This window comes from Oreochromis aureus, linkage group 4 (genome assembly GCF_013358895.1).
Source record: "Oreochromis aureus strain Israel breed Guangdong linkage group 4, ZZ_aureus, whole genome shotgun sequence".
Taxonomy (NCBI): domain Eukaryota; kingdom Metazoa; phylum Chordata; class Actinopteri; order Cichliformes; family Cichlidae; genus Oreochromis; species Oreochromis aureus.
In genome coordinates this window covers 9,651,953-9,665,678 of record NC_052945.1, presented here as the reverse complement: position 1 = coordinate 9,665,678, position 13,726 = coordinate 9,651,953, and the positions used below count along the sequence as shown (strand labels likewise).

General features: G+C 37.3%; 2 protein-coding genes across 2 annotated transcripts; both read right to left on the bottom strand.

The window, feature by feature from the left end:
* Positions 1 to 7,904: 7,904 nt before the first annotated feature.
* On the bottom strand, positions 7,905 to 9,841 carry apnl (actinoporin-like protein). The gene is made up of 3 exons (XM_031729970.2): positions 9,513 to 9,841; positions 8,914 to 9,044; positions 7,905 to 8,819 (listed from the first exon to the last, which is right to left on the bottom strand). The coding sequence occupies exons 2-3, from the start codon at positions 9,015 to 9,017 to the stop codon at positions 8,363 to 8,365; spliced, it is 561 nt and encodes a 186-aa protein (XP_031585830.1). The 5' UTR covers positions 9,018 to 9,044; positions 9,513 to 9,841; the 3' UTR covers positions 7,905 to 8,362.
* Positions 9,842 to 10,191: 350 nt separating this feature from the next.
* Positions 10,192 to 12,376, bottom strand: LOC116312521 (bryoporin). Its single transcript, XM_031729968.2, has 3 exons — positions 12,278 to 12,376; positions 11,897 to 12,005; positions 10,192 to 10,897 (listed from the first exon to the last, which is right to left on the bottom strand). Exons 2-3 carry the CDS (start codon positions 11,998 to 12,000, stop codon positions 10,468 to 10,470), a joined length of 534 nt encoding a protein of 177 aa, XP_031585828.1. The 5' UTR covers positions 12,001 to 12,005; positions 12,278 to 12,376; the 3' UTR covers positions 10,192 to 10,467.
* Positions 12,377 to 13,726: the final 1,350 nt, after the last annotated feature.

Below are 13,726 nucleotides of genomic sequence, written 5' to 3'. Positions count from 1 at the left end.
TGTGTGTGTGTGTGTGTTTGGCAGGACCGGGTGGGAAAATGTGTTTAGTGACCTTCTTCCTCTCTAGATGTCGGGTCATTCTCACCCTCCCCACCCCCTTCTGATCTCATCCAACTTTGTGTTACTTCTTATAGTTAGAGCCAGGAGATGCATTTTCTGGTGCCATTGCGCAAGATGAGACTCTGCAATCAACATCAGTCATGTTTTATCAATCACAAAATATTAACATACATTCTATACACAAAGGGTCAATAGTTGTACATGAGCTTTAAAATGTTTCAGGAAAGAAATTTTGCCCTCTGGTGGTTCTATTAAAAACTGACAAACAGACATAAACAACTAAATTTTGAACACCGACATCGCTATGAAAACAAAACACAAGAAAAAACAAAGCATGGAAAAAAAACCACTGATTTTTTTTCATGAAAATATTTAAGAAGCACCATAGTCCTGTACACAGCGGAGCCTGTTATTAATCTTTCTTTATACTTCTGTTTTTAACATTTAAAATAATAAAGAACGGTACAAGTTTGGAAATTGCTTTTGTAAGAATATTGCATTTTCAGGATCATCCACTGTGTCATCTCTACTATCACAGCAATGCAAGGCCTGACAGTATTTGGCTCGGATAACCCTCTGTTGGGTTTTTAATCCCATGTTTTTGGAACAGCACGTTTTGGCAGATGGGCACAATTAAGTGCGTGAAACTACATACAAGTGCACTAAAGGCACCACCTGCCCAATGATCAATATCATTGGGCATAAAGCTGCAATTTAGTGGCTTAAAATAGTAATAAAAATACCAAAAACAAGCCAAACCATATAAATAAATAGATATATGTAGTGGTTGCGAGGTAATGTGAAGGGGAGCAAATGGGGAAAAAACCAATTACACGAGCCTTCAGTTGTTTCGCAGAGCTCTGAATATATTTCTTTTACACATACAGAGGTTTAACACTCTCACCAGTGACACATCTAAAAATGAACAATGCAGCTGCTCAGAAAACCCCTCCTTAAATAGGTGCAGGTCATACCACCACCAATGAAATTTAAAAGATTTCCCTTGACACAGTCCAGCTACAAAAAACATATACAGTGAAATACTGCAGTTATTTTAACACACCTCACATATATTTGACTACAAACACACCCCAGCTAAATAATATACAAACTAACTAAATCAAACCAAACTGAAGATTCAGCCCAATCCCACCCTCAGCTCTCATCTGATGGTTTAACCCACTAGCAGTGGATAATTGGAGAACTCCTTTCAGGTGAGCATCATTAGGCCGTAATCGTGTGTGCACTCCATGAATCAGGCCTTCAGGAAGTTGACCTCAAAAATAGAGAGAGTGGTTAATGGACTTCAAAACAAAAGCATAACAAAATCAAAACTTCCTGTAAGACATTGTGGGTGCTTCACCTTAGTAAGGGAGATGCTACGCAGCACCCTCACAATACAAAAAACCCAAACCTTAAATAAGACAAAGAAAATTAGTGACATACTTCTGAATGTTTCTATTTTTAGAGGCATGTACATATTAAATATATATCAACAACACATGTTCTCTGAGGGATCTGGGATTGGTTTGTAGTAGCGCCGTGAAGTATCCTTTCAGCAGGAATCATTTAAAGCAGTGTATGAGGCCAATAGTTTCTTCTCCAACCTCTTAGATATACCACAGTACTATTACATAATATGCTGAGTATAAATCGGCTGATCCAAATGCACTTTCATAGGGACCCTGTTTTGACTTGAAAAATGTAAGTTAAAAAAATGCAATGATTTGGTTGCAATATTTTATGAAACATATTAGCTCATTTTGACTTTTCAAAAAGAGTTTACACTTAAAAAGAATCACTTGACCTGTCTTAGCTAATAGGCTCATCTCTAACTTTCCTTTTATTTCTAAAATTATTTAAAGAGTAGTTGTGAAACAACTAACTAATCTGCAGAGGAATGGTTTATTTGTAGAGTTTCAGACAGGATTAGTAAGGTTATGAATACTCTTCTTATGATAGTGGAGTCATCTCTATGCTTGTCGTGCTAGACCTCAGTGCAGTTTGATACAATCAATCACAATATTTTACTGCAGAAATCGTAGTTGTAGCTATTAAACATAGTTGTAGTGGTTTGAATCACATGTATCGAATAGACTCTAATTTGTTAATGTGCATGAGGAGTCTTGTTCACACACTAAGGTTAATTATGGAGTTCCACAGGGTTCTGTACAGGGACCAATTCTATTTTTATTATACTTGGCAGTAATAGTAGAAGAGAGAGCATATATATTCATTGCTATGCAGATGATACCCAGCTTTATCCATCTATGAAGCCAGATGAAACACACATCAACTAGTTAAACTACAGGAATGTTTCAAAGACAAAACCTGGATGACATCTAATTTATTGCTTCTAAATTCAAATAAAACTTGACCTTAGAAATCTTAGAAACATGGTATCTATCTGCTCTGTATGGCATTACCTTAGCTCTAGGATATGTTCTTAAATATGCAAATTAAACAAATATGTAGAAGGACTGCCTTCTTGCATTTTGTGCAAAATGTCTAAAAATAGAAATATCCTATTCCTGAGTGATTCTGAAAACCTAGTTTATGCATTTATTACTTCTAGGCTGGATTGTTGCAATTCATTATTATCAGGGAGTTCTAAAAGCTCTTTGAAAAGCCTTAGTTGATACAGAATGCAGCATATATTGCATTAAGACAACAGTTGTTGTGACTTGGCACTATATACAGTGCCAAGTCACTAAATCTTTATATAGTGCCAAATCACCTAATATGTGATTTGGCACTATATAGAATGATCTGAATTGCACTGAAATCCCTAAATGGGATGGGACCATATGTTAATCTAAAACCTTCTTTCAGCACTGAAGGTGTCTTTCCAGATGTGTAAGCTACTAATTCCACCCCTATACATTCAGAAATTACTATACATATCTACCCATCTTTACTTCTGAGAAATTCGTCCTTCTGAGAAATTCGTCCTCTCTAAAATGCTCTTTTTATACCCAATCATATTAGTCACACGTTTCCAATTAGCCTAATTAGCTGCAAGATGTTCCTCCAGCTGATTCTTTTTAGTACCACTTACTTTCCCAGCACTTTTTGCCATTGTTCCAACTTTCTCTAAACATGTTCCTGTACTTAAATTAAAAATTAGCTAATATTTTTAATGAAATTGTAAAATCTCTCAGTTTAAACCAAGTTTTCTGTGTTCCATTGTGAATGAACTCTTGTTATAAGATATTTTCAAATAATTACATTCTGATTGTATTTAGATTTTACAGAGCATAAAATTTAGACAGCCTTTTTCTCAAACCTAACGTTGTTTTGGAATTAGTTTCTAGTTAAACTCATTTTATAAACTGATTCTAATAGAAAAGCCATGAAGACACCAATATGTATTTCTGAAATAAACCTTTTAGAGCAAAAAAAGATACCCTGTCCCCCCCCCCCTCTCAGCAGGAGGGACCAGTGAGCCTCAGCTGTGCACCTGGTTGCAGGTGTTGAGTTTTGGCTCTCTGTTAGGTGATTCTGGATCATCTCACTATGGGAACCCATGACTGCAATACCCCAGTGATCTGGCAGTGTGGTTGGAATGGGGGCATGTTAGGGCATCTATCAACTGCTGCAGGCTTTCATATATGCCCTTGGTAGTGTGACTGGGGATTCATGTATGACTGATGAAAGGGAGAATCTTAAGTCAGCCTATATCAGGTTCTTGATGAATTAGTGATATTTAATTTGATTTATAGATGTCCTGATGCCTAATAAACTTTTTCTGCATGACACTTTTTTTTTTGTTGTTTTCCACTTGCTAGATTATTGCCACACACACACACACACACTGGAGTTTGTCCAGATTTGATGAAAATTAAAGATTGCACCCACTGATGCGAGTCATTCAGTGTGACATGAGTAATTACTTTGTTGTGTGAGAGCCAGGCAGCTGGTACTGCTGTGTCAGAGCTGACCCTTCAGCTGGCTGACACCATGCTGGCAGCAGATGACTGTACATTCAGCTAGGTTTGACATGAAAACGGCTGCTAGATCAGTCAGAATAAACTCAAAGAAATATGAAGCATGGATAACCTTGTTTCACTGCCAGCTGAAAATGAAAATGAAAAGAGCCAGAAACATCAGTTCTCCAGTGATGATGAAAAGGAGCAAGGCCTGCAGCAGCCTGCGGATCAACAGTTAGATGAGGAACCTGAGACATTTATCCCTGAAAAAGCAAGAGAACTTGATAAATTATATATATATGAACTGTAAACACAAAAATTATTTTTTTTAGCTGATACTGCAAACTTGTGAGAAAAAGCCTTCTTTGTTGCATCCAGCAGATGCTGAGCAACATTATTCACTAAACCTGCTACTTTAATTGCCAATTTGCCCTGGGCAGAAACAATAAGTGTGCTTTTTATTCAAAACAGCTGGATATTGTGAGCAAAAATACACTAATAAAAACACCAGTTCTGAGCAAAAAAACCAAAAACCAAAAACCAAGTGTTCAAGCAGGATAACCAACAATAAACTGGGAGTCAGTGTGAAGGAAAGCCTGGTTTCACTTATTTTAACTACTTTTTTTCTCTGAGGTCATCACTACAAATATCCTTTCTTAATGCTTTTTGCATAAAAATATCAATCTAGCTACTTTATGGAGCAATTTTATGTAGGGGTTATTGCATTGGAATTTTATTTTCCTAAAGGTTTACAAAGGAAAGTACGTGAACTGATAAATTCAAGTTTAAATGAATATGCTTAGTGTTAATAAAAAAAATGATGAAAGTTTCAAATTCAAATTGCTATCCTTTTTTACAAGATTAACAATATTTAGAGGAATTGAAGCATCAAGAATGATTTTGTTAATGTAAAACTTCTGAAAATAAAGAACACATAAGTGTTTTTCTTCAGGCTATCGGTATTGTTACATGATACACATCTGTGTCACTCTACATGCTGAGAGATTCAAAAATAACAAACTAAAATGGTATGACAGTTCCCAAAGCCTGCCAGGAATAACATGACATTTGACCTTCATGTATCAGCTTAAAGGAATTATTAAGAGTTTGTGAAATATAAACCGCATAAATCTTAGAAAACAAAACAAACATTCATGTCTGTGTAACTCAACCTTCCCCCTTTTTTCCCACTCTTACAGAGACTGAACCTGACTGAGACTGAAGCCTGAAACTGAGCTCCAGAGTTGGGGCTGCAGGTGTTGGGTACCAGCCTGACACACATCAGGTCAGATGCACAGCAAACTATCGAAGTGTACCAGACACTGCTGGATGTCAAGACATGTTTGTAGCTGGTGGTAGCAGAAGGAGACACGGAGTAATCAGCTTCTGAAGGACACAAAGCCAGCTTTACCTCTTACAACCAAGAATTTGGAATAGCTATTCATTGGACATATTATATTATGAATGTCGTATACAAACTGTAGAGTTTAGAAAAGGTTTTTACCTAAATATTTTTCCCCAGCTGTCTCTAAAATGCTTAGAGCAGGTAATTGTGTGAGATAATATAAGTAGGAGGCCTCTAGATGGCAGTCTTTGAGAGCTTATTCTGTTGTTGATGATGATGATAAGCTAACCTTTTTAAGCAGAAGCCTGTTTATTTTGAGGGGCAATAATATCTTTTATGCAGCTGATTATAACCTGGGTGATTTTTACACAGCGGTATAGGCCCACGGTCAAAATTTAGATCATGGAAATTCCTTTTGCACGGCCAGACTGACAAATTCTTAAACTCTGAGGGCGATTAGAGTCACTGTAAAACAAAATAAATTGGAAGCTGAAATTTAATATCAAGACTGATTTATCCAAAAATATGTTGAATAGACACAGGAAATAACAGGTGGGCATTATGGAAAGGAAGACACTCCTTTCCAAATCTTCATGTGTCTTTTTTCTTTTTCTAAAAATAAAGTGAAAATTGAAGAAAAATGTAGCCGCTATATTAGTAGTGCCAGAAATGAATTCAATAATCATTATTTGTGATATAATAATGCAGAAAATGCTATTATAAAGTAAAAATGCTTGCAAAAACTGCAAATAAATAACAGTTTTTACATTTTCCCAATTTTATTTGAGTTGCTGTGTGCTTTAAAACAATGTTTTTTCTCAACTTCCTGTAGTGTTTGTAACTAGAACCTTGCAGTCATTTGAGTGTGATCAGCTGATATATGTCTCATAAAAAGACATGTTGACTTTGCTCATCTCGTGCTTTTATTCACTTCCCTTGCCTCTTAACATCCGGGAAGGATTGGAACAGAAGGCTTTATCAGAAAAGTAGTCAGATTCCCTCGTGTTTAGCATCTGTTTCAGTCCTCAAATGCTGAGCCTCTTATATTTATCTACCTAGAAAAAAAAATTCTCATATCTTTTCTTCCTTGCTTAAGAGTCTAATCCTGCACTGTTCTTGAAAGATTTTTTTTCACTTCAAAATACAAATCACATAATGCACAAAAGAATGCACAAAAGAATGCATTTGATATGAAATATCTGCAGGCGCAGGTGCGTACCCAGACTAAGAGATGCTCACCACAAAAGGGTGCAAACACATACTGTACATACTAATGTAGATGCAAATACTGGAGCACACTTACACAAACACATGCAGTAAACAGTATGATGCAAATAATGAATGTGGACTTGTGTGCACAGGTATAGTAAATACTAAGGAGAGATTGAAGAGGAAAATTTGAAAGGAATGTGCAGGCATTTGTCCTTAAGATAATACCTAAAAAAACACCTAAAAGTTTCTTGTTAGTGTTCCCATCTGTTTATAGGGACTGTTTCATTTCTCCAGTGTCACTCAACAGTGCTTCAGGGATTGTGCTTAAACATGCCGAGGTTATGCCTCTTTTCTATGTTTGGCTTTTATGCAAATGCAAAGGTGACAGAGTGCAGAACCTTTGATCTGAGCTTCTTTGTGGTTTGAACAGTTAATACTGCAAAACCACCATAAATCTAATGGGAAAACAGAATCGGGAAGGCAGTATTGAGATTGTAGACGGAATAAGCAGAACCTATAATAACCTCATATAAGATGTGAATTAAGAGGAGATATTGTGCCTTCTTCGTGAGAAGCTCATATTTCCCTAAGGTTAATGACTGTCTCTTCAAAGAATTGGCTGTGCCATTACTGAAAAATAAACTCTGATGACGACATTACACATCAAGATGGTAATTTCTACCCAATTAAATAGTTATAAGCTTTTAGTAAGTATCACAAGTTACAAAAATAGGGTCTTCACCCAAATCTCATCCAGTTTGACAAGATGATAATCACAAGAAAGCAGGTGTAGTTTCTCCTCAGGTTTACTGCTTCATAAAGATTAAGTAATGAACGTACATTACAAGTTATTACTGCAAATTAAAAGTAAATGGACTGGTTCTAAAATAGCACTTTTCTACTCTACTTGACAATTCAAAGCACTTAACATGTCTCATTCATCCAGTCATCCTGTATCCATCCCAAGGATACTTTGGCATGCATACTGAATGATCTTTTGGCTAACCAGCAGCGCAGACTTGCCTTGCTTGTTTTTAGAGGGATTGAATGCTTTGATTTTACAGCAAATTTTGTAATTTAGCCGTAACATAGCTAATAGCTATTACAATAGTAAAGATTTTTATAAATAATACAATTGTTTTTCAAGTGATATCAAGGCTTTGATGAAGTAGAATTCAGCCATGGGGGGAGGGGAAGAAACAGGACCCTTTGTTTTTGTCTATATCAGTTCCACTTCAGATTGACCCTTATGAAGCCTTTATAGATACACAGCACATGGCGCATGCTTTGGAAATCTCATTTTTTAAACACTTTTGCATCTTCTAAACTCAGTCAACAGACAGTCATACACAAATAGCTTCAGAAAAAAAGGTTTATTTTATTCCTCAGACTACAGTGTCAAGGTAAATACAGACAAGCTTTCAGCGTATTTCATTAAGCTATATGCCCTCATCCTCCGGTGAGTCATCCTTTGATTTCCATTTCTAAAGATTCCATTTTAAAACTGAATGCTATTGAAACAGAGAGAAGCTGTGATTATACAGTGTGTGTGTTTGTTTGTGTGTGTGTGTGTGTGTGTGTGTGTGATGGGGGGCTGGGAGGGTGGGGGGTGAATTTATAAACAAACTAAATTCATATCTTAAGCAGATTTACTGAAGGGTAATATCCAGGTATACAGACACATGTCAGCAACAATACATCTGTTAAATCATGCATGCCTGCTGTATTAGAAACAGTCTACCAGGAAGAAGCAGAAGGCAGAGAATGAATTCTGCTGTCAGGAAACATGACAAAAATACTGGTATCAAGGGGCCCTTTAATATGCCTGCTGGCCCATGGGTGTAAGAAGCTTATCCCACACCTCTACCTTCATGATAGCTTTGCCTAGAGGACACATAGTGGCCCTGATATCTAGGCGGTTACCCATGTAATTGATTCCTGACCCAGTGGCTTCCTCCCTGACAAACCCATGTTCATGCTGATTCTTCTCGTAGTACATTTCTTTGTACAAATCCTTGTCACAGTTACGGCCCCTTTTATAGATGCCCACTGCAAACCAGTTCTTGTACAGGTTGTAGTCCCAGGGGACGGAGAACATGAGAGCCACAGTCTCAGCGAAGTCATTCTGTGACCTCTCGAAAAGGTCGTAGGTCAGTACACCAACAGCTCCTGTTGCTTTGCTGCTGGACTTGGTGAACGTGCAAACCTCTGTCTTTAGAGGGCGCACTGTAGGTTGCGGTGGGTTGTATGCCTCCCCATTCTCAAGGTATACCCTAATTAGTACACAAATAGAAAAATGCATTCAGCATTTTTTTATGGTCTTCTATGTATTTCATATAAGCCTGAAACGTCACGGGCTGGGCTTACCTGGGGTTAATAAGGCAGTAGCTGTTAGTGAGATTTGATATTTCGATGGTCACACTTCTCTTGCTGCTCACGTCAGCAGCTACAGCTTCAGCTGTCTCTGTCATGTTGCAGTGGCTGCGAGCTCTGTTGATCTAATAAAAAATAATTTAAATGTCAACCAGCTCATACCTGTAACCTGGATGTTTATTTCCTCCTAACTGCAGTGAGAATCATAGGAATAAACTTAACAATATAGAACTCAGGTTTGACCTCGTCTCTGATGATGTACTCTAATATCATTACACTGACCTTCAAAAGCACACATCGACTGTCACTGAGTAAAAATAGTGTATTTCACAGGCTAATGAGATTTCACAAGAGAACAGAGAATTGCTGCAGTCTTTTAACAGAGTGTACCACTCCAGTGACAGTACTTTATAATTAGTACTACACAGTGATAAAGTTAGAGTGAAAATGAAAGAACATGATCACTCATTTTATCAGCAGATACATTAAATAAATCAAACAAAAGCCTCATCAAAGTTTTATATATCGTACAAATTATATGAGCTAAGAGAGTCATTGTTCTAAATGTATTTTCCCTAAATGAAGTGACTTACCTGCTGAGAAACGCTGTTAGTACTTGAAGTCCAAAAACAGTAAAAGTTGCTGGTTGGTTTTCCTTTTTTCCTTTTTCTTTTTTTCCAAAGATGTATTAATCACTCAGAAAACCCTCCCAATGGAAGTACAACCCTGCTTAAACACAGGATAGCACACCCTCTTTCCAAACACATGACCCACACGAAAAGAAGACTATGAGAACAAATATTGCTCTTTTCCCCTATGGGATGAAACAGCCACACCCTAGTCTGTGGCTAATTTGAGCAGTTTCCAACAATTTCCCATTGGATCCCAACCACTGAGGTGAGCCCTTCAAGCCTATAATAACAAGACATGAATGTGGTTTGGGACTGTCATTCCTCTTGTATTGTGAAACAGTGAAAAAAGCAGATCAAACAAGTTGGGACAGACATTTCTGGAGCGAGACTTTGCTTAGTATCTTGCTGAAACTCTTGCATTCCAAATACCACACAATCAAGCAAGATGGAGAGTCTAACAGCGAAGGAAGAACAATATTGTTTTCGTAGAAATTAAAAAAACATCTATGCAGATTTTCCATCTGTTGTTGCTCATTAGAATTGGACGGATCCAGATAAGAGATTAAAAAATGATTACAGTTCATCAGTAATAATGAAAGCATATGAATGAAAACATATCCCACTCAAAGTAGCACAAGCATTGGGTCTGAATGCTTTATTACCATAATAAACGAAAATAGAGTATTCAGTGTACATGAGCCCAAGAGCTAAGCTAATGGAGAATCAATGAGGTGGCTGTCAGATATTGATATCTTTCAGCAGACACAAAATACAGATGACAGCAAAATCAGTCTTCCTCTTCTCCTAAATGTTTTTTTTTTAGGATGACAAGAGTCGTCAAATCAAATGAAGTTTATTTTTCTGCGACTACAAAAACAAGAAAACACAGAAAAGCAGAACACCAGTAGACTTCACACTAATGACCCATTTTATCATAGAGCTCCAGTTTAACCATGGCTTTTCCAACTGTAGACATTGTGGCCCTCAGATCAACATATTTTGCCTTGTACTCCAGCCCACAGCCATTTGCTTCAGAGCGGGTGAAGTTGCTGAGATCCTTCCCATCATACATCTGGTCATACAGCTGTTTGTCACAAGCACGGGATTGCTCAAACACACCTATGGCCAGCTGGTTCTTATATAGGTTGTGGTCAAAAGGCACAGAGAACATGATAGCCATGCGCTCGGAGCAAACGCGGCTCTGCATATGGAACAAATCGTAGGTTAGAACGCCGACGGCACCCGTGGCAGTGTTGTCATCCTTGGTGAAGGAGCACACTTCTGTCTTGGTGGTACGAATCGTGGGCTGGGGCGGGTGTTGACAGAAGCCACTTTTCATGTACACCCTACACATTAGAGCAAGAGATAAATCCTTACCGTCACTACTAATCAGTTAACAACTTTTATGTCACACTTCTCGTACTTTTGATGAAAAAACACACTTTTGTAACTTTTGTGGAGATTGTCAATTTACTTTTTGAGTGTTGGGCTTTCCAGGGTGAAACATCTTATGCTGATGGATGGAGTGTGACTGGGAGTACTACTGTGGACTTCTAAGCAACAGTGAGTGTACCTGCATGCGATGTGCAATGAGGCAGTGTGTGTCACTGCATGATGGATAGGTGGATGTTCTCAGCAAAGTAATGTCACACATGAAAACCAGCCATCCAAAATATGGCCTGTCTTCCCACAGCTAGATAAATGTAGAAGGATGGCACAGATTCCAATAGACATGAATTGTTTATATTTATTTTGTTGCTGTGTTTTATTAATTTTTTTCTCCTTTTTTTGGTCGGAGGAGGGAAAATTCATATTACATTGTTGAGAAATACAGTAGGTGGCTATATAAAACTAATATTTTATTAATGTTATAATAGATGGTGCACTGCATTTTGCTTGCAGTGCCATTGAGCTCTCCTCATGAAATTTAGGTTTATGAATTATTAGAAAGAACACATGGTGAAGATTGTGGTGACCCCCACATTATACATGGCTGTTATGCAAAAGAAAATAATAATTACATATATGTAACTTAGTTATCCTTTTTTAAATAACAGTGATTCACAAACACTAGGCAGCCTAACCTAGTTATGAATTGCTGGATAAATACATGTCACTTGTTGTTGCTTTTATGAGCTTAGAAGCAGCATTTTAGTTAACTTAATGTATAATGTTGTGAAATTTCCATTGTTCATCACAATGTTTTTCTGCAATGTCATTCATTGATTTATGTTTTATGAAGTAAACATTCAGCCATTCAGGTCTGGCCCTAAATGCTATCCATTTATTTTCTCAATTAATCAGTTTTACAAGTGTTAAACTGACAAAGACATTTGCAGACTTACTTGGGGTTAATGAGGCAGTAGCTACCGCTGACATTGGTTATTTCTATAGTGCAGTTTCTGTTGGTGGTGAGAGTGGCTGACACAGCCTCAGCTGTTTCTGGCATCTTGACTGCAAGAGAAGCAGGATTGAAAGCTTAGAACAATACCCACTGACAGTTCACCAGCTAGCAGCAACACATTTAATTGCTGAAAAGATTAATTGCCTCCAAAAAGCTGGTTTATATCTCTCCTCAAATATAACATAAGAATTAACATGACGTAGGTGTGTTTGAAAACGAGTATACCTTAAGTATACGAGAACAAGAGAAACGTTGTTTTTACAGATGATATCCAAGACAGAAATAAGTTCTAGTCCTATTATAAGTAAGCATAATTAGGTACCTTTTAGAGAAAAATACGCGCGTTGTGCCAGACAGCAGCGTCAACTTCTTTTTCTCAGGTCTTGCAGAGAGCGTCTCCCTTGTGTGATTACACCTCCACAGTGCTTGTGGTAACACAAGCACAGGCGTGTCCATCGTGAAATAAAAGTACCCCATGCATTGTGAGAAATCATATCTCACAAAGAAGCAAGCACCTAATATTACATGATCACAAGATTTAGCAGTAATCTGTACTTTTACTCAGGGGAATGGTTAAAACATTACTGTACAAATTTTTTACTGCATGGTTAGCATCAAAATATCTATTTTATTCCAATAAGGTCGCTATTATGCAGCATATTTTAGCAAAATCGTACAAGATTACTCCTCTGCAGTTTCAAATTGATCTCATATGTTATTTTCTATAGTTATGTCATTACTTATTAGATTTAGTGAAACAATAGTATTTAGAATTTCTAGTCTTCCCCATCTTTTATGAGTCCATTTCCATCCCAAAAAATGAATTTAGTAAAACTAGTCAAAGTTTATGGAATATTTTCATGTTCCGTCTTGCTTAGACTGACGCTACAGTCACCGGGAATTACTCAACTGGCTGCTTGTTTTTGCAAGTGATGACTCGTGACACACTCCTTCGGGGACCTCCAAACATCATTAGCAGTTTTTACACACTTTTTTAGCTCGTTTCACTAAATTCCCACCCAGACTGTGGAATAAAGGAGGAGTTAATTCCTTCTTTCCAGTACAGTAACTAGCAAAAACACTGCATTACGTAACAACACAATACAGTACAGTGTTATATTTTTCCATAAGTTCACAAGGTACGGGATCTTCCAGAATAAGTTTGTTTTGCGGTGTGTTCATTACTCCACCAAGCAGCTCGAGTAATATGGCAGCTGTTCTGTTCCATTTATCAGATGCCCGGCCCTTGATTTAAATGCTTCAGCTCCTGTGCTTGAAGTCACCAGATGGCACCAAACATGCATTTGCAAAAATACATTTGCACTACACACACTCTTCAAGTTAATGTTTGCTTTCTGATGATTAGCCAGTGACCGTGGCAGAAAATCGCTGACAAACATTAATATATTTAGCATATCCTTCAATGTCCCATGACAACAGCAGTGAAAAGAAAATAAGAAAGAAACAGTGGTCATATTATATACCTAAAAATTCTAAAAATCTAAGAGAATACAATATTAATGAGTTTATATAACCAATCACAGTGTAACATGCTTGAAGTTTCCACACTGAACACTAGAATAACAAATAAACTCAAATTAATCCAAATCCAAGTAATATATTATCATATGGCATTTATTATTAAATGACCATGATACATGGGAAACACTCTTCTGGCATGACCTCTCCTCTGCTGCCACCCTCAGGCCAGTTTCAATGTTTTAGATGAAACATTTGATCTTGAGTCTTGTTTAGGAAGGAGTATGCACTT

What these genes read in the sequence shown, in the direction of transcription:
- LOC116312521 (XM_031729968.2), bottom strand. Translation starts at nt 12,000, where the DNA reads ATGCCAGAAACAGCTGAGGCTGTGTCAGCCACTCTCACCACCAACAGA. An exon ending in TACTGCCTCATTAACCCCAA is followed by an intron (nt 10,898 to 11,896) that starts GTAAGTCTGCAA and finishes TCTAATGTGTAG; the next exon opens with GGTGTACATGAAAAGTGGCT.
- apnl (XM_031729970.2), bottom strand. Translation starts at nt 9,017, where the DNA reads ATGACAGAGACAGCTGAAGCTGTAGCTGCTGACGTGAGCAGCAAGAGA. An exon ending in TACTGCCTTATTAACCCCAG is followed by an intron (nt 8,820 to 8,913) that starts GTAAGCCCAGCC and finishes TGTACTAATTAG; the next exon opens with GGTATACCTTGAGAATGGGG.